This window comes from Grammomys surdaster, unplaced genomic scaffold (assembly GCF_004785775.1).
Source record: "Grammomys surdaster isolate TR1022 unplaced genomic scaffold, NIH_TR_1.0 129, whole genome shotgun sequence".
Lineage (NCBI taxonomy): Eukaryota > Metazoa > Chordata > Mammalia > Rodentia > Muridae > Grammomys > Grammomys surdaster.
In genome coordinates, this window is record NW_021604587.1 from 4,384,901 (window position 1) to 4,404,725 (window position 19,825).

At 42.2% G+C, this 19,825-nt stretch overlaps 2 protein-coding genes across 5 annotated transcripts in view; both read right to left on the reverse strand.

Annotated features, from left to right (window-relative positions):
• Window positions 1–356: 356 nt before the first annotated feature.
• On the reverse strand, window positions 357–2,156 carry Smim26 (small integral membrane protein 26). The gene is made up of 2 exons (XM_028756487.1): window positions 1,992–2,156; window positions 357–1,174 (listed from the first exon to the last, which is right to left on the reverse strand). Exons 1-2 carry the CDS (start codon window positions 2,104–2,106, stop codon window positions 972–974), a joined length of 318 nt encoding a protein of 105 aa, XP_028612320.1. The 5' UTR covers window positions 2,107–2,156; the 3' UTR covers window positions 357–971.
• Window positions 2,157–5,407: 3,251 nt separating this feature from the next.
• Window positions 5,408–19,825, reverse strand: part of Sec23b (SEC23 homolog B, coat complex II component) — a 36,820-nt gene continuing 22,402 nt past the window's right edge. For all 4 annotated transcript variants that reach the window (XM_028754258.1, XM_028754242.1, XM_028754266.1 and 1 more), the window contains exons 14-20: window positions 18,057–18,210; window positions 15,050–15,127; window positions 11,377–11,538; window positions 9,813–9,899; window positions 9,241–9,396; window positions 8,686–8,751; window positions 5,408–5,847 (exon numbers count right to left, since the gene is read on the reverse strand). In XM_028754258.1, the coding sequence (XP_028610091.1) occupies window positions 5,758–5,847; window positions 8,686–8,751; window positions 9,241–9,396; window positions 9,813–9,899; window positions 11,377–11,538; window positions 15,050–15,127; window positions 18,057–18,210 (793 nt within the window). In that variant the 3' untranslated portion in view covers window positions 5,408–5,757. The remainder of the gene's footprint in view (window positions 5,848–8,685; window positions 8,752–9,240; window positions 9,397–9,812; window positions 9,900–11,376; window positions 11,539–15,049; window positions 15,128–18,056; window positions 18,211–19,825) is intronic.

Sequence of the window (19,825 nt, forward strand, 5' to 3'; positions counted from 1 at the left end):
ACTATTTGCCAAAAATTTAATTTATAGAAGCTGAATGTAATTTTCATTATCAGGGCCAGAGAGATCATTCAGTAAGTCACTGTGTTTGATGTTTGACAACATGAGTTTGGATCCCACATAAAAAGTCTGATGCAGAGGCATGTATTAATCCCAGCATTCCTACAGCAGAGACAAAGAGAATCTCCTGAAAGCTTGCAGTACAATTAGCCTGGAGTACACAGGACAGCAACAAAGAGAGATCCTCTTTCAAACAAGGTGGAAGGTTAAGACCAGGACTAACATTTAAAGTTGTCCTGACCTCAATACCCAAGCGTGGCATGTGCCTACCCTCAGGTACAAACGTGTGCCCACAGTAATATTTTTAAGATTTGTTTTTATTGTTTTAAATTATATTCAGGTGTGTACATCTTCAAGCAGAAACGTGCACTTGAGTGCAGGTGCCCACTAGGGCCAATGGCATCAGAACCCCTGGAACTAGAGTCTGTGAATGTGCTGGATGAGGGTGCTGAACTCTGGTCCTCTGGAAGAGCAGCAAGTACTCTGAACTGCTGAGCTATTTCTCCAGCCCCATAAGTAGATTTTTAAAAACTGAAATTTCAGAGGCAGTGAGAGGATTCAGCAGGTGCCTGATGACTTGAGTTTGATCCACACAGTGGAAGGAGACAACCAACTCCTACAAACTGTCCTCTGACCTACACACACACGTACAACACGCATACATGCCTGTGCTCACACACATATTTTTTAAAATTTAATGGCTTTAGATCAACCTTTCAGCCATGGAAACATAAGAGAATTTTACCTCTTGAATTGTGTGTTCAGTACCTTCAAGAAAACATTTGTTGCACATTATTAATGCTTATAGTTTATAAAACTAAATTAAATACATTCTCTCCACAAACATGAAACGGAAATCAAGGCATCTCTCCAAATACTGAGCCAAGTCCTTGTTTCCAGAATTCAGCAGCTGTTCATCCTTGTGGGCCAGGTCCACCAGTCCATGACTTCAGATAGGTCAGGATCATTTGAGTGACTGGAACAGGACTTTCTGAATACTTTATAACTGTTTCCATATAAAACCCTTTAGCAGGCTCGGTCCTTTCTGTTGCTAAATCAGAATCTTCACTTGTAGAAAGAGGTGTTTCATTCCTTGAGCCATCTTGATCTTCACAGCCTTAAAGAAAAAGAAAAGAACCTGAAATTATTAACTTAGACATCAGTCATTAAAGCCTTGGACATAATAAACCAAAGTATGATTATGCCATCAGATGTCTATTGTCGTTATCTTTCTCCAAAAAGAAAAGGCAGAGACAAAAAGGGCAACCATGATAACTGTGTGAACCACAAACCACCTTCATGACCAAGAATTTCCAGCAGTTGTTACACAATGGCTTTATTGAGATACACCTAACATACCATTCAGACTCCTATTACAAGGCACAATTCAGTGGTTTTTAGTCTATTTGGCTTGGGCAACCAGCACCGCATCCGATTTTAGAGGACTTTTAGCCACTCAGAGTTACCTTCCATCCTCTCTATCACTCCGGTCTCAAGCGATTACACCAACTGACTTTCCGGTTTCTTGGATTTCCACCAAGTTATTTGAAGGATCAGGGAGTTTCACACAACAACTGGGATGGTTTCAATACTCCTTGGTTGCTGTTAAGGCCTGAAACTGCTTCCTCTCCGCATGCGACAGAGTCTCAAGGAAATGAGCAGCACCCGGGCTACTGTCCCAGCCTCTGGAATCCACCTAGCACTACATAGGTGAATTCACACGGGGATAGTCTTTATCAATAAGTAAGGTCCAGATGATAATACTTATCAGATCCTGGAATCTTTGCAGATTCCATCACCACAAATTATCTAAGTACCCGCTTGTAGCAGTTTTGTTTAGTACCCCGGGGTTCAAGTACAGAAGGTCGCTTCGGTGACCGGAGCAACGGGTGGGAAGCTGTGGCTACAAGGCCGATCTTGCCGGAGAACCCTACCTGATCGCTTCTGTTTCCGTGTAATGAAAAACACCGAGCCCAGCACCGACCAGGCGCCGACTGCGTAGAGAATAGACATCCGCCGGTACCAGGCCGTAGCATTCTTAACAGGCATGGCTCCATAGGAGAGCCCCAGGGTTCGCGAGGAGGAAGTCTTTCCAGGTGTCCGTAGCCGCCACCAATAGGTCCTAAACCACTTCCTGCTCGGGCCGCGATGCATTTTGGGACTCGTAGTCCACGGTTAATCCTAGCTAGACCAGAGATTTTAGTTAAGGAGACCACAGGTTAGCCGCTCAGCAAGCAGCTGGCAACTGCACTGTGTACTATGTGATGGAAAGCAGCACCCGGAAGTGATTGAAACTTCCTCACTTGCAAAGTTGTAATGCCTGCCCTCCAAATGTCAAACAGTATTTGAAATGGTGTTTACAACTTGCCTCTTTCCTGTATACCTATCTGGAACTCTAGGTCCAATTCTTTGAGGCTTCCTTGGTCCTCTCCCAATTATATCCTGTAGCTCACCATTCCGGCTTATCACTCCATTGGCTTTTATTCTCCCTCACACAAAGGTGCACGCATCTTTAAAAAACTAAAAGCCTTAGATTCCATCGACTGCTTGTCTTATTCATACACTTCTTCGAAGAATAATTTGTCTACACACCAGTAAACTAAACAATCTGAGAGCAAGCCTGAGGTGTTTTTCAGGAGCGGGCTGGCTAACCTACTTTGACTATCTCAAGCTCCTCAAACTTGACTTCTAAAGCAGCTGACACTACTGACCCTGCATACTTCTCTAGTGGCTTCAAAACATTTTCTGTTATCCATGTTTACCCTATAGAAATATATACCTGTATAACATTTAACTCAAAAGGGACTATGTGTTTAAATATAAATGCAAAAATTATAAACCTAAAAGCAACCACACACACACTTAAAAATCTTTGCCATCCGGAATGGGCAAAGATTTCTTTTTCTTTTTTCTTTTTTTTTTTTTTTTTTCAAGACAGGGTTTCTCTGTGTAGCCCGAGCTGTCCTGGAACTCACTCTGTAGACCAGGCTAGCCTCGAACTCTTGAACTCAGAAATCCGCCTGCCTCTGCCTCCCAGTGCTGGGATTAAAGGCAAGGGCAAAGATTTCTTAGGATACAAGAAACATGAACCATATAGTGAAAGCTGATTAACTGAACCTTAGAGTCACAGTTAAGGAAAATGAAAATTTTTGAAGTCAGAGGTTGACATCAGGTGTCTTCCTTACTCACATTCCACCTAATTTTGTGACAGGATCTCTCACCTGTATCTCACTGACTCAGCTAGACTGGCTGACCAGCGAGCAAGCCCCAGGGATCCTGTGTCTCCACTCCCAAGTACTGGGATTACAGGCGCTCACCTCTGTGCCTGGTTTTCATATGGGTGCTGAGGATCAGAGCTCAGGTCCTCCTAATTGTACATCAAGCTCTTTACCTACTAAGCCGTCTCCACAGCCCAGCTGAGAGGCTGGAAGCCTTACTGATGAGATCAGACGATCTATCCTCTTTAAAAGCTGACAGGGTTTTTTTTTTTTCAAGATTTTTCTTTTTATGTGTATAGGTGTGTGAGACTGTATGCCACATATATGTGGGTGTATGTGGAGACTAGAAAAAGGCATCAGATCCCATGGAGCTGGACTTACAGGTGGCTGTGAGTATTCTGACATGGGTACTGGGATCTGAACCCAAAGTTTTAGAGGAATAACAAGCACTCTTGACCTCTAAGCTCTTCCTCCAGCCCCTAAGGTTGAACATAGAACAATCTTACAATCTATTCCATTCTACTCCACTCCTAGTTACTTCCTCAAGAAAAAGGAAAAGCTGCATCCAGGAGACCTATGTACAGTGTTCAGATACATTTTATTCACAGTAACAAAAGGACAAACTATTCAAATATTTGAGTAAAAATTAGATTAATAAGTAGCATACCACTTGACAATATGTAAGAATCTCAGATGGATTAGGCTGAATGAAAAACAAACAAGATAAAAACCCTAAAAATAAACTAAAAATATATTTATAAATAAATATATTTTATATATATATATATATATATATGGAAAAAAGTAGTCAGTAGTCTACAGCCAACACACAGGTTTCACCTAGCAAAACTGATTGAATTATATCCTTAACTGGGTGAAGATAATGTATGTAAAATCTATCTCAATGAAGCTGTAAGGAGCAGAATAATTGTATTATTTCACACTTGCCTCTCTTCCTACTCTCATCAACTGTTCGTTACCTTTAACAACTTGTTAGTCTCTCTAGAGTCTCTGTTGTATACAAATCCAGACTGTCGAGTCGGCCTGCTCAGTACTTTTAGTGTCTGCATCACCCAAGTTCCCTAAAACGTACAGTATTGAACTTATGAATGCTACACTCAAGAAACAAACTTTCTCTTCCTGTTCCCTAATTAAGGCAATGATTGCAAAACTAGCCCTCTCCCCCAGAAATACTGACCCATCCTCACCTGTCATTTCCATACCACCTCTGAACACCCTGCTCAACTTTTCTCTCCCATCCTTCCCACCACTCAAGTCCTAGTTTTTCCCTCCAGAACTGACAGTTTAAACCCCTGCCTGAGGTAAGTGAAGAGACATGCCTTGATTTCAGAGTTCAGAGTCTTCCTGAGGTACACTGGACTCAAGGGTACCCACTTAGCAAGTATTTAACTCTGCACCCCCACAGGAACCCAGAAGTGGGACTGTATGGCCACTGTCTGCTGTACCACTTGGAGGCGCTCTCACCTCATTTTACTGAGAGAATGCCTGGACAAGACAAGAGAGAACACCATATGCTTTCTTCTGTTAATTTGTAACAGATAATAGGTTCAATGAGGAAATTTTAGCTCCGATCTATTTACAGTTTCATGTACTCCTCTATAAGATGTGTCTCCCAACTGTAAATTACATAAAAAAATCCTCCAGAAAAGGGAAATATTCTATAAATTCTTGACACCTAACATGTAACTGTTGCATAGTAAATGTTTCTACAGAACAAATATGAACTCTGAAGGTGGACAACTATCATAAGTTCAGACATCCAATTCACAATTCTCTTTCAGGCTTAACTAAGGACTCCTTTTCTTCCCTTTGGGGCTGGTGAGACTGCTCAGTAGATAGAGTCACATGCCAAGTCTTGATGGTCTGAGTTTTATTCCTGGGACCCACAACATAGAAGGAGAGAACCACCGTCAGCATGCTGTCCCTGACCGCCATGAGCATGAATGTGTGCATGCTCTCTCTTTCTCCCTCCATATCTCACTCATAACACACACACAGGCACACAAGCACACACGCATGCACACACGCATGCACACACACACACACGGACATACAGACACACACACATGCAAGCACACGTGCACACACAAAAGAGACAAAATCTGCACTAGTAATATTTTGGCCAGTACCATCCTCACCCAGATTTATTTCCTTTATGATCTTTAAGACTTCAACAAGCAGCCAAAAGTACAGAAACTCTGACTTTATAGACTCTAAGACATCAAGGTACAAAAGTAAGCAAACATCTACAATCAGCAGAACATGTATGACATATAACTTCATGTATAGGAAAACAGGCAGAGAGAAATACAAATAAATTATAACCTGAAGACATACATATAAAAAATTCCTTGGGTTATTTATTAGAATCTCCCAGAAAGGTGAATGTTGCTAGGACGTTATCAACAATGTGAGCACAATCTGACAGCATGGTCTTCCACTTCCAGGCTGTGCTACCAGCTTAAGAGGCACTGGTCACAGCCAGCTTCTTCAAGTGATCCATGAACACCTGCAGGCTGACATCGTCTGTCAGGATGGGCGCTCCAGTTTCCTGAAATATAACCAGAAAGGCTTACTGACAAAGAACTCAACAGCCACTTAACGAGTCCCAAGCTGCTCAGTGCCTTCTGCCCAGAAACATTCACAGGCATCACCTTTGTCTTTCACCTGTGGTGTGCCTAGCTAACACTACTCATCAGAAGCATGCTTTCCTTTAAACCCTTTCCTGAGATCTGCCCACTGCTGAGAGGGTAAGTATATAACTTTGTACTTCATCCCCTCTCTGAGTCCTACAGACCTGTTTGAAATCATATGAAGCTCCTCTCCAGTTGTGAAACCTCCAACCCTGTAACCAGCCCCTCATGGAGCATATCAAGGCCAGCACCACACCTATCTCTGAAGTGCTCTAACAGAAAGGTGTCACAGGCAAGTGAATGATACAACATCAGATGCTATTTGTAATATCAGAACATGTTTATGAATTAACTAAAGTTCCAAGGGAAAAGACTGGGGAAAATCACAGTTTGTAGGAAGATATCAAATTTATAAAGAACTAACATATGTACATGCCTAAAATATTCTAGTACCTAGAAGGTACTAGAAATAGTGATATGGGTAATTTATCTCTTTCCTAAAATTCAGTAACCATGAGCACAAAAGTATGGTGACAGAAGTATGACAATCTCAAAGGTCCAAACAATTACAAAGCCAAAGTCACAGAAGAGCCAAAGAACATATTTCTAAAAAGCAATGGCTTTATTAATGTCAGGTAAGGTAAATGTTATTACAGAGAAAGTTATTAGATACACAGAAGGACAACCCACTATGAAAACATAATTCTAAGTATGTACACAGCAAACAGGGCCATAAGGCACATGAGGAAGGAACTAATGAAAGCACGGAGGAGGAGGAGATAAAGGGAAAGCTGGAGCTAGAAAGCCCATCCACACACTAGCAGAATGACAAATAGCTGGTAAGGATATATGAGAACGCAGCGATGCCACACCAACTGTGACCAGACTGAACTAACAGTGACAGAATATGCTAAATAGCTGCACAACACACGTTCTTTTCAAGTGACTCTGGAATGTAATACAAAACGGATTATGTCCCCAGATCATAAAACAAACTTCAACAAATGTAAAAGAACTTAAATCAAACAAAGTATGTTTCCAACCAAAATGGAATCTACACAGAAATCAGTAACAAGTAACAAGGAAAACTCTGCATAGTTGGAAAGCAAGCAACACAGCAAGACACAGCAGCCGCAGTGCTGACAGGGAGCAGCAGACACAAGAAAGGAGAAGAGCGTCACACTGGCAGCCACCTATTTATTCATTCACTAATCACCTACTTATTTGTTTGTTTATTTTCCGGTGTATAGGTGTTTTACCTGCATGCATGTCTGTGTGCCTTGTGCATGCAGTGCCTTTGGAGGCCAGAAGAGGGCACTGGATCCCATAGGACTGGAGTTAAGGATAGTTGTGACCACCATATGGGTGCTAGGAACCAACTGGGATTCTCCTGAAGGGCAGCCAGTGCTCTTCACCACTGAGCCGCCTCTCCAGGCCCACACACCTATCACCAGAAGAAAAGAACTCTATCACCAGAAGAAAAGAACTCTAAAGGAAACAGAAGACAGCAGCAGAACACAAGTCAGCTAGGCTGAAAACAGGGATGATGGAGAAAATCAGGGAAATGAAGCACTGGTACCTTTAAAGAAAAGTAAACTTCCAAACGCTAGCAGGCCAGGGGAAGGAGGCAAAGGTGACTAAAGTAATGAATGAAGCTGGAATATGGCCACAGAGTCTATGGACAACTAAAGAATAATGTGTGTGTGTGTGTGTGTGTGTGTGGTGTGTGGTGTGGTGTGTGTGTGCATGTGTGTGTTTGACAGCCTAACAAAAATGATTCCTCAAAGCATACAACTGCCAAATTACTCAATATGGACAATATAATTTGAAGGCCCTGTCACTATTACAGAAAGTGAATTAGGAATCTAAAAGATATCTCTAAGTTTTGATGGTTTTACTGCAAAATTCTAGTAAATTTCTCAGGAGTTAGCCCCAGCATGATGGCACATGACTTGACTCACAGGAACACTGAGCAGATTACTAAGTGGCAAATGTTAAGATGTGGCAGGTAGCAATGGTTATGAAAGACAATATGAGAAATCACCTTAGTGATGGAAATGTCTACATCATTGATGATATCCTGACCATGATACTGAATTCTTTTTTTTTTTTTTTTTTTTTTTTTTTCCAGAAAGTAGCTATTAGTTTAAAAATTAGTTTCAGGGGATCTCTTTGTATAATTATGATCTGATTTTTCTTTTTTGTTTTTAGACGGAGTCTCAGTTTGTAGCCCTGGCTGGCCTAGAACTCAGAGATCTACTTGCCCCTGCCTGCAGAGTGCTGGGATTAAAAACATGTGCCAACCATGTTCAAGTTTTCGTATTATTTCTTGTAACTGCAGATAAAATTACAATTATCTCAAAAGCCGACTTTAATTTAAAAACATTTTAAAGAAATGAAAAAGAAAGAAATGTGGGGAATTAAGGAACGGAGTCAGGCTGACTGTGACCAGAAGAAGGTAGATCATAGGGAGTAGGAGATGCTGCATAGACAGGAGACAGAGCGTGAGGCCATGCTCCGTGTGCACAAGGAGAGCTGCATAGAGGCCATGGCGGTGCCTTTTACCCCTAGCATACTCAGCTGCTTGCAGGAGACCCACATACGTAGTACCCCACTCGCAACACAAGTATGTTACTTAAAGCCCACATCCCCTACAAAACTCCAAGTCATTCTGTCCCTGAACCGAAACAGGTCCAATTTATAGGCCTTAAAGAAGAGTAGATGGGCCTTCTCCCCAAATACCCAACAAGTCTTACCTGTCCCCAAGCATACAGGTTATTGTGTGTCTGAGATGGGTTAACTTTAGACAACAGGAATCGAGCCTTTAAAAGAAAAAATTTCAAAAATTAAAAATAGTATTAGTGTTCAAAAAAGTCAAGATTTTATATTTCTTTATTTAAATTCGGGATTTTGTTTTTGTTTTTGTTTTTTGGTTTCTTTGTTTGTTTTTAAGAAATCTATTGCTTCTATCTTAAGCCCAGGTTCCCCACCTACAAATGATCCAGAAATATTGATAATCTTATACTTTTTTATTAGTACGTTAATTTAACAAGTCACCACTAGGCATGAAAAGGCGCATGTCAGAGGTAGACGCATGAGGATCGCAAGTCGGAGACCACCCTGCACTACACCGTGAGCCTCAGGGCAGCCTGGGAGTGAAACAAACAGCTGAGACCAAACTCATAGCTGAAAGACAACCTGTATGGAAATGTATACCAACACATAAAACCGTAACTAGCCTATTTACATTAATAGACACAAAATAGGTCATGAAACAACAACAAAAAAAATCCATTACAGGCCTCACCCACCTGACTGCCACCATGCTCTGTGTTGATATACCGTGGCATTGGGAAGCGTGCTTGCAGGATTTCTTGGGCATCATCCAGTGGTGCCTGCAGAAGGTGCTTGAAGTTTTCATACTCAGGCATGTCCTGGTATCCAGCTTTCCGCCACTGGGCTATGGTCTACATCAAAACAAATCAACCAAAACTGCTGTTGAGGCACTGAGAACAGACTTCACTAACACTTGAGACATTTTTCCACTAGCACCATCCAAAGCAGGTGAAAAAGTCTGTAACAGTTGGCATTAACTGTCCACCTGACTAATTCTAGGATCATCTGAAGACTGGCCTCTAGGCATCAAGCCTGATGACTGAAATTTGACACCAGGACTCAGTGGTGGATGAAGAAAACAGCCTGCTACAAGGTGTCCTCTGACCATGTTCACTTGGAATGTAACTGCTCCAGGACCAAGATGGTGGAAAGACAGAAATGAGTCCCCCAAGCTGTACCATAGTCATATAGATTCACAAACATACACACACAATAAAATGAAGTAAATAGCAGGAAAAAAAATAATAAACTGATGACATCATCTTACCTCACCAAGGTAAATGACAATTTGGAAGAAAGTATCCATCAGCAGAATTCTGTCAGCTAGAATGCTACTGCTGTCCAGGAGTACAGGCTATGGAAATAGACAAACAGCACTGGTCTTCCCTCTACACAGCTGTCCCTCCAACCCCATATGTACAAGCCTACAAAACAGCTAGGAAGCCATTTGCAAATGGTTCCAGCACAGGCTTCCCCTCTTCACACACTGCTACCTTCCACCCCCCAAACTGGTAACTAGTAGCTCTAAATCTGTTTTGTAAAAGAAACAAGCCACTACACTCCATCTACTGGGAATAGAAACTGATGCTATCTGTGGCCCAAAAACTAGAACATCATCCTGAGCTTTCTCTGTTTTGTGCAAGAACTACTCTTAACCATCTCTCAAGTTTCATGCAGCTACAGGGAAGGCTATCTGAAACACAGAATTTAATGCAACTTTTTAAAGTTTACCACAAAACATATTTCATTGTGATTTTTTATTTCAATAATAAAAAGTAACTTGTACTCATTTCAGAAATTCTGTAGCTGAAAACAAGAAATGCTCATCTTCTGGTTCATTTCCATACTCTTTATTTTTATAGGCTTCTAGTATATGTAGCTTAGAATTTATTCTGATGTTATCTCTTTTCAGTTTAAAACCTTTATTGGCTTTATTTGCAAGTTGGGCAACACTGCAATCCGTAAGGTTTACGGTGTTTTCTCTGGTCCACTTGCCTCACCCACAGCTCTGAGTGGAGCCTGCTAGAGCCAGAGCAATCTGTCTCACTGTGTGCCAGCGACTCACCCCTCAAGCATCTTTTCACTTCCTCCTCTCTGTTACTGAATTCCACTCTTGTACCTGTCTCTGATGGTAAGTTTTACTTCTCCTGCTCAAACACTGCTCTGTTCGGTTTTAAGGCTGTTGTCTTTCTCCAGACTGTCACAGAGTAGTCTTTACTATACTAAAAAGTTCCTACTTTGATTTATTTTTACCATGTAACATTTTAACATTTTACTGTTTTATGTAAGTTATGTGACTATTTCTTAGAATACTTAACTATCTTCCTTCTACTGAGGATGAGGATTTACAATGATTCCTTTTCTCTTCCAGTGTTAGAACCTGCGCCTCATGCATCCAAGGCCAGCTCTCTACCAACCCCGAATTCTCTTGTAGTAGTTCATTTTCTGTTTCTTCCTATAAACTTTTTTTGTATTCATAGTTATATTTCTCTCAGATACTTCACATGGGTTGAAATTACTGTGCAAAGCATGCAAACTCATAACACTGTGGTTTTTAAGGGTTTTTTTTTGTTTTGTTTTGACTGAGTTTGGTTTGGGATTTTTGTTGTTGTTGTTTATTCTTACTTTCCACACAGCCACACAAAATGCTTTATCTTTTGACTTTTCCTATTTTTTTTAAATTTTCATAAACAATATAAAGTTACTAAAAACTCAACATTTTGTTTACCATTCTGCCCTAAGACTACATTTGATAAAGGAAAAATACAAAACCAAAACCCCTCGTGATTAGGTCATGACATTCTGAGAAAAGTATGTATGTCTGGCCTTACCTCTGGTGGTCCATGGAAGGAGTAAGAATAGAGAATGGGCTGGATCATGATAAGGGACTGAGTCAGATCCTGCCGGGCAAAATGGTGTCTATAATAGGAAGACTCATCAGGACTGTTGTTAAACACTTGAAGAAATGGAGATCTTCTCAGATGGAACATGAACTGCATTTGCAAAAACAAAAGAAAGAGTCAAATGAATACATCTGTGATGCTGGACACTCGGAACCAATCTGCTCTGGATCTCTAAAACATGAGCATGAACTCAGAAAAAAATCTGTGGGTTCACAGAGACACAAAGAAGGTGCAGCAGAGCTGGCAGAAGAGGGAAATAATGCCTTTTACTGGGCACACAATACAAGGTGGGTTTTGCTTGCTTTGTGACATAATGATCTTGTGTATCTGGCCTCAAATCTGAGACCCTCCTGCCTTTTTAGTCCAAGTGTTGGAACTAAAAGTGTGTGTCACCACACTGGGCTCAGTGTTGTGATAACAATACTGTGCACTGTGTAAAGATTGTCTCTGTATTACCCAAATGCTGATTTATGTGCCCTAGAGAGTTGAGTACAGAGTGGTCTTTAGTATTGTTATTCATATGGCTATATCATAGTTTGTAAACAATCCATCTCTCACATTCTGATTGATTTAATAAAAAGCTGATGGCCCATAGCAAAGGAAGGTGGGACTTCTGGTAAGAGAGGAACTCTGGGAGAGAGTCCGGCTTGGGAAGGGAGGATTCAAGATAGACATAAGGAAGAAGCAGGCCTGGACTTAAGGAGAGGTAACTAACGAGCCACATGGCAGAACTTAAATAGAACAGAGGAGTTAAGTTATCTGAGCTAGCGAGGAACCAGCCTAGCTATAAGGCCTAGACATGCATAAATAAATATGTGTCCATGTCATTATTTGGGAGCTGACAGTCCCAAAAAACTCTCGTTATAGGTCAGTTAGATAAAAAAAATTATAGAAATCTGGTGCCCAAGAATGTGAATGTATTTAATACCACACAATTATAAGTATTTCAAACGGGTTAAGAGGACAAATTTGAGGCTACAGAGTTGCTGCTCCTGCAAAGGATGTAAATTCAGCTCCCAGCACCCAAATCAAGGGGCTTACAACTACCCATAATTCCAGCTCCAGGGGATCCACTGCCCTCCCTGAAAGCACTGTACTCTATGTCCATAACTACACATAAGCTTCCACACAAAGTTAAATCTTTTTTTTTGAGTTACTTATTATTTAATTTTATGTATATGAGTACCCTGTAGCTGTCTTCAGACACACCAGAAGAGGGCATCGGATCCCATTATAGATGGTTGTGAACCACCACGTGGTTGCTGAATTGAACCCAGGACCTCTGGAAAAGAAGCCAGTGCTCTTAACCACTGAGCCATCTCTCCAGTCCCTAAATCTTTTTGTTTTTTTTTTTTTAAAGTAAGTTTTGGCCTGCATGTGGTATATGTGTATACCCATATGTGTGGACAAACAATTGTGTATATGTACCTGTGTTATATAGATGTGGAAACCTCAAGTTATGTCCTGTGTCTTTCTCTGTTGGCACTCTCTGTTTTTACTTACTGAGGCAGGGTCTCTCATTTGAACCAAGAACTTGCCAACAGGCTACCCTAGTTAGCCAGCTTGTCCTGGAGATCCTGTCTCTGACTCTGGAGCACTGAGATTTCCTTTTGTTTTTAATTTATTTTTTTATTTTTTATTTCATGTGCACTGGTTGGTGTTTTGCCTGCATGTTTGTTGTCAAGGAGTCAGATCCTCTGGAACTGGAGTTACAGACAGGGTGTCATGTGGATGTTGGAAACTGAATCTGGGTCCTCTGGAAGAGCAGTCAGTACTCTTAACTGCTTGGCCATCTCTTCAACCCCTTAAAGATTTATATTTGACTAGGGGAGCAGGGGATGATCATGAGAGTGCAGGTGCACTCAGAGGCCAGGCGTCAGATCTCCTGAAGCTGGAGTTACCAGTAATTGTGAGCAACCTGGCATAGTCCTGAGAACTGAACTCAGACCCTCTGCAAAGAATAGTATAATAGTATACACTCTTAACAACTGGCCATCTCCCTAGCCCTTCCAGGCAAGGCTTTTTTTCTTTGTTTTATTTTTTAAGACAGTTTTGTGTGTGTGTAGTCTTGGCTGTCCTAGAACTAGCTCTACAGACCAAGCTGGCTTCGAACTCACAGAGATCTGCCTGCCTCTGCTTCCCAAATGCTGGGATCAAAGTCGTACCACCAACTCCTGGCCCAGATAAAATTTTTAAGATTTATTTTATTTTTATTTTATGTGTGTGTGCCTGTGTGATTTTATGTCACATGTGGGCACACAATTAGGCTACAGTAAGATGTTGGGTCTTAGGGTTAAAGCTACAGGTGGTTTGAGCCACTAAGTATAGGTTCTGGGAACCCAATTTAGATCTTTGAAAGAGCAGCAACCACTCTATTTCTGAGCCATTTATCCAGCCCCAGCTAAAATTATTTTGTTTGTGTTTGGTTTGGTTTTTAAAGAGCTCCCACATGAAGGAGCACAATCTGGAAGACACTGGTTGTGAAGGTTTTTACGACTTCGTCTATGAAGCATTCTAAGGCAGCAGTCAGGAGCCAAAGAGCCTAGGTCAGAGTCCTACTCAGCCAGTCAGCAGTGGAGGTGACTTTGGGGAAGCTACTTTCTTTTTGGTGCTTCAGTTTCCTTACCTGTAAACTATAGAGTTAGGTTTATTCTCAAGTGCTTATTCTGCAAATGGGAATGGCTGTCATGGTTTATTACTAAAAACTTTAATTTAATATTTGGACTCTTAGGATGCGTCTACTTCTAGAGACATTTTAGAGTTGTCTGCCCTGCCATCAGGGTCATCACTGTTGTCCTCTCTGCAGATCTGACCCTTATTCTACCCTGCAAGCATGTCCTGAGCTCTCTCCCAGACACGCCTGCTGCTCCTCTTCTCCTTTTCCTGTGGTCCTCCTGTCTCTCAAACCCCACAGCTTCATCCTCCTCTCCGAATACAGTGGGACTCCCTTACACTGTGCCTCAAACCTCCAAGCCTCAACTGGGCTTTTTTTTTTCCCCAGACCTATTTTCTTTGGGAACAGATATTCTTTCTCTTGAGTAAGTCCCTGGAGAGTACAGGACCTCTCCAGCACTGGGACCCTGGAGGGTGGAGATTCTGGTGGAATCCAGTGGATCCAGGTGGTGGGAATACCCAGAGAAGCTTCAGATAGATCTGTCTGCTTTTCAGATTGGCTTTTGAGGGAGAGTAGTCTACGGAAGGAAAGGATTTCACAGCTTTAAAGAAATTTCAAATCACTACTCTTCCAACTCTTCCCTTCTAAAGATGAGGTAACAAAGACTCACAGAGGTCTCAGACATCACCTAAGAGCAGCAGCAGCAGAGCCTGTGCTGACTCTCCACCCTGACTGGCCAGCCCAGAGCTCTTCCACACTAATCACCAACTGCCCAGATACAAGCACCTGAAAGTCCCAGGACCCAGATATTGGCTGCTTACACATACAAAGCACTACTTGGTTGGCATTAACAGAGGTTCAGAGAGATGGGATAGCCTGTTTCTATATTCAGTCTCGAACCATAAGTCTTCCTTTTCTACCTAACATGAAAAGTTAAGTTTTAATGTTTCATTCTTCTGTAATTATCTTTAAAAGCATATTTCTTACCTGAGGATACAGAGAAAAGGAGTCTGACAATCTGAAAGACGTGGGGTCTTCTTTGTTATACTGCCCAAACTTCTGACACTGTTGAAAGAAAAGAAAGAAAGAGTCTAAGTTAGTGTCACCTAGAAAAGTCCCAGACCAAGGCTGGAAAAATGGCTGAGAGGTTAAGAGCACTGGCTGCTCTTCCAGCAGACCTAGGTTCAATTCAGCACCCACATGGCAGCTGACAACTGTCTGTAATTTCATTTCCAAGGGCTCCAACATTATCACACAAACATACATGCAGGTAAAACACAGATGCAAATAAAATAAACTATAAGAAAAGTCTCAGACAAAAGAGCTATGTAGTATGCTACTTCTCATGAATTCTAGACTAGCTCTCAGGCACAAAGAGTAGACATATCACCAGGTCTTGTTAAAACACAGATTTTGCATGCTCAAGGCCCTGAACTTATCCCCAGAGTTTGAAGGGGTTAGGTCTTCTCTGGGTGTGTCCAACACCTGGATCCACTGGATTCCACCAGAGCCACCACCCTCCAGGGTCCCTGCGTTGGAACTGAACTCAGGTCCACTGGAAGACCAATACATACTCCTAGCTATTGAGCAATCTCTCCCATCATACTTTTTTATTTTGATTTTATATATTTGTTTCATAGGGTTTCAGCAGTTCCTTCAGCTCTTTCTTTCCTTCTTCCAAAATAGTCACTCCATTCCTATTAGCACTGCCCTGTCTCAGCTACTGCCGTCATGCTAGAAACCTTTCCCCTGTAATCTCCTTACACAATGATGCTACTTGCAAACACAAGCACCATGCCTATCTTATTCCCTTCTTAAGAATTACATGCAAGGCGCTCAAGAGACGGCACAGGAGTTAAGAGCACCCGTTGCTCTTGCAGACGACCAGGGTTCAGTTCCTAGTATGCAGAAGGTGGCTAACAATCATTCATCCATTAAGTCCAGTTTTGTGAAATCCAACCCTTCTTCTGATGTCCACAGGCACAAGGCACACATGTGGTGGAAATATTCATACATAAAAATCTAAGGAAAGGAAAATATATATACATATAAATCTAAAAGAAAAAATTTTAAGAAAAAAAATTACATGTAAGTCTCTCCTTAAAGTTAAGAGAGAAATATACTCAAGGCTCTCCCCTGCCTCTGCTTCCAGCTCCCAGCCTGCTCTCCTGTGACGGCACCTTCCTCTCACCATAGCAGAAGGTCAGAGCTGCTGCCGCCTCCACGAGCTGCCTCATGCTGGGCCCTACTGACCAGACTTTGCCTTCTCTCCTATTATGCCATTTATAAGAGGATCTAATTCAAGACCAACTTCCCACATGAAGCCTTTGCCAGCCCTTAAAATTGGTCATCTGAGAACACATTGTCTGAAACACTGACACTCCCAGATTAGTAAGTTTATAAGATGCAGATAAGGGCAAATGTGGAACTGAGACATTTAACACACCTCCTTCCCAGGCTTTGGATCATAAACACAAGCTGAGAATCTGCAAGAAGGGAAGGTTACATGGTGGGTCAGTTAGCTATTTATTGCCCATTTGGCTCCAACTCGCCCTTTGTCTATGACATGGATGCAGTCCTTAAACTGCTTGGCCAGCTCCTGTGACACAGAGCTTTGCCAACAGAGGACAATAGAGTTAAGGTGAGCTGCAGGGTCCTAGTGTGCTTGTGGATTCCATGGGGCTGAGATGCTAGAGCACACCCAGGCAATTGAGATCCCAGCCCTTGTATGCTTCAGGTGAAAATTTCCCTTGGGAACAGCTTTTCCCAGCTCCCAGGATGGTAGATTTCATCTAATTCTAATGAGTTTCTAGCACATTCCTTGGGTACAACACCATTACAATCTGTCAAAGACTCACTGAGCTATGGCTATGTTCTAGCTAGGTCTGATCAGCCCTGCGGGAGAGGGCCTCGTCCTTTTGTTCTCTGTCTCAGCCCTAGAAGTAGAAGCCATGTCTTCTATTTGCTAGTTATCTATGTAGCTCTGGCTGTCCTGGAACTTGCTTTGTAGACCAGGCTAGCCTTGAACTCACAGAGATCTGCCTGCCTCTGCCTCCTGAGTGGTGGGACTAACGGCATGCGCCACCACAGCCAGCACTCCTCACTTGACAGTCAATCCTTCTTTAGTCAACAGCCTGCCTGCCTGCCTTTCCTGGAACCCAGGGCTTTACATTTGCTAGACAAGCTCTGCACCACTGATCTAGACCCTCAACCCCTCTGGGATTTAATATAACTTTCTCCCTTTTAAATGATTATTTGGGCTTACTTGGGTTAATGTTTTGTTTTTCAGACTCAACAAGGTCTCAATATGTAGTTCATACTGGTCTCAAGCTAGTGGCCCTTCCTGCCTCTACCTCCCCAGTTCAGAGACTGTAGTCTGACACAGCCACACTTGGCTTCTTCTGTCTGTTTTCTCTTTCCTAATCAGACCTGGATAAATATATAAAGTATTTCTCTGACCTCGGTGTGCCTGGACTCGATCTCCTAGAATACAGGGACATAGCAACCAGCAGCAACCTCTATTAGCTGTTAGCACACAGATTTGTGCCACTCCCCAAATGTCCACGTTGTTTCTTACACGCTGTAGTCAGCCCTCAAATGAAAATGTATCTTTAACACTTCTTTCATAACTAGTGTTTGGCCTAAAGTGAGCAACTGTTAAATTCTTGCTGTTTGACTACTTAAAGTAATAGGGTTTGGACTGGAAAGAGGTCTCAGTGGTCAAGTATCCTTGCAGAGGCCTGGGTGCATTTCCCAGCACCAACACAGCAGTTCACAACCTCCCTGAACTTCAGTTCCAAGGGGATCCAACCCTCTTCTTACCTCCACAGGTCCCTACACACACTTGGTGCTCACACATGCATTCTAGCATGTGCACATACAAGTAAGTAAATAAATACTTGTAAAACGTAAACTGTAATAGGCTTAAGTGGGAGTTTTCTTTTCAAAGGTAGAAGAGACACAGACTAAACTCAATGCATTGTTCCCATCTTACCAGTCTGATGAGCTGTCGGTCCAGCCACCGGAGCACGTCAGGCCCCTCCTCTGACTCTGCGCGGAACACTCCAAGCCGTGCCATCAAGACTGCTGCAGCCTCCTGGTCAAATGCTGCTTCTATGTGCCTCAGCTGACTCTGTGCATCTGCCCAACTGACAACCAGAGTTAGCACCACACTTCTGACTAGGAACTACCAAGGCGAGACCTCAGCACAGAGATCCCATTCCCTTGTCCAAGAAAAGGTTGCCCTGTATTTTTGTTAAGGAAGTCTGACAGTCATTTCAGCCACCCACAGGTGCTGGCTGAAGGCTAAAAGCACAACAGAAGAACTTTCCCATAATCCACCAGATGCAACAGTAGACACCCAAAAGGTAAGCCTTAATTCAGACTGCCTTCTTCCAAGTCAATTCTTATAAAAATCTAAGCATTTACAACTTTACAAAATTACTTCCTAGTATCCACCTCCTTGGAAAAATGAGTTAAGACCATGTCTAAGAGTTTTTCAGGTGAGTAAAAATGGAAAGAGCTAAAAGATCATCAGGGAAGAAAAGCAGATCCAAAAGACATAATTATCCTGCAAACCAATGAAGAAAAGTGCTCTCACTTTACATATCTAGACACGGAGGCACATGCATGTAAGCCCAGAACTTTAGAGGTGGAGGCAGAAAGATAAGGACTTCCAGGTCATACTCAGCTACACAGTGAGTTCAAGGTCAGCCTAAGGAGATGGTGGGGGGTGGAGAAGGAAGGGAGGGAAGAAAAAGAAAGAAAAGGTTTTATAAACAACAGCAAAGACTCTGAGAAGATCAGCTCTGTCAACGTGACACACTTAGAATCAGCTAGGAAGAGAGTATCATCCAGGGACGGCTTAGAGCAGGTTGCCATGCTGAGGGCATCCATGCTATGAGGGATTTTTTTTTATATATCTTTTCCTCCTTTTTCTTTTTTTTAAAGATTTATTATGTTTACGTGTGTGTGCAAGTGTCCTTTCAAATTAAGAAAAGGGAGTTGGGTGTCTGACACTGTTACAGGCAGTTGTGGAGCAAGCAGCACGGGTGCTAGGAACCCAACTCCAGCCCTCCGCAAGAGGCAAGTGGTATTAACTACAGAGTGTCTCTCAGCTATCTCATCGCTCTAAGCTACATTTTTTTCTTCACTGGGGCGGGAAGGCCCAGCCGACTGTGGGTGATAGCATTCCCTGGGTTTGGGTCCTAGACTGTGGAAGAGTGGAAGACATGGTTGAAGAGTAGGCACATAGTTATTCTCACTCTAGGATCAACTGCAGATGTGATCAGCTCTCTCAAGCTTCTACCACCAAGACTTCCCCTCTATAATGAACTATAACCTGGACTTGTAAGCTAAAATAAACCCTTTCTCCCCTACATTGCTTTTAGTAGGGGTACTTTATCACAGCCCAAGAAATGAACCAGAACAGGCTCAATCACAGAAGAGATAGTGTGAAATAGCAACTCATTGATAAATGGGGAAATTTAAATGAAAATTAGACATTACTATTGTATTTAAATATTAATATCATCCACTATTAATGAGGTAGCAAGTATTCTCCTTACCATACTGAGAGGAGAACAAATCACTTAGGATAGCAGTTTTGCAGTATCTAAAATTTCAACTCTATGAAATGAATGACAAGAAATATGTTTGGGGCTGAAGCTGTAGCTCCATGGTAAAGTGAGAGAGCATGAGAGCTGGGCCCTGGTTCAGTCTCTAACAATGTGGAAGATAATATCACCAGAGAGGGGGCTGGGT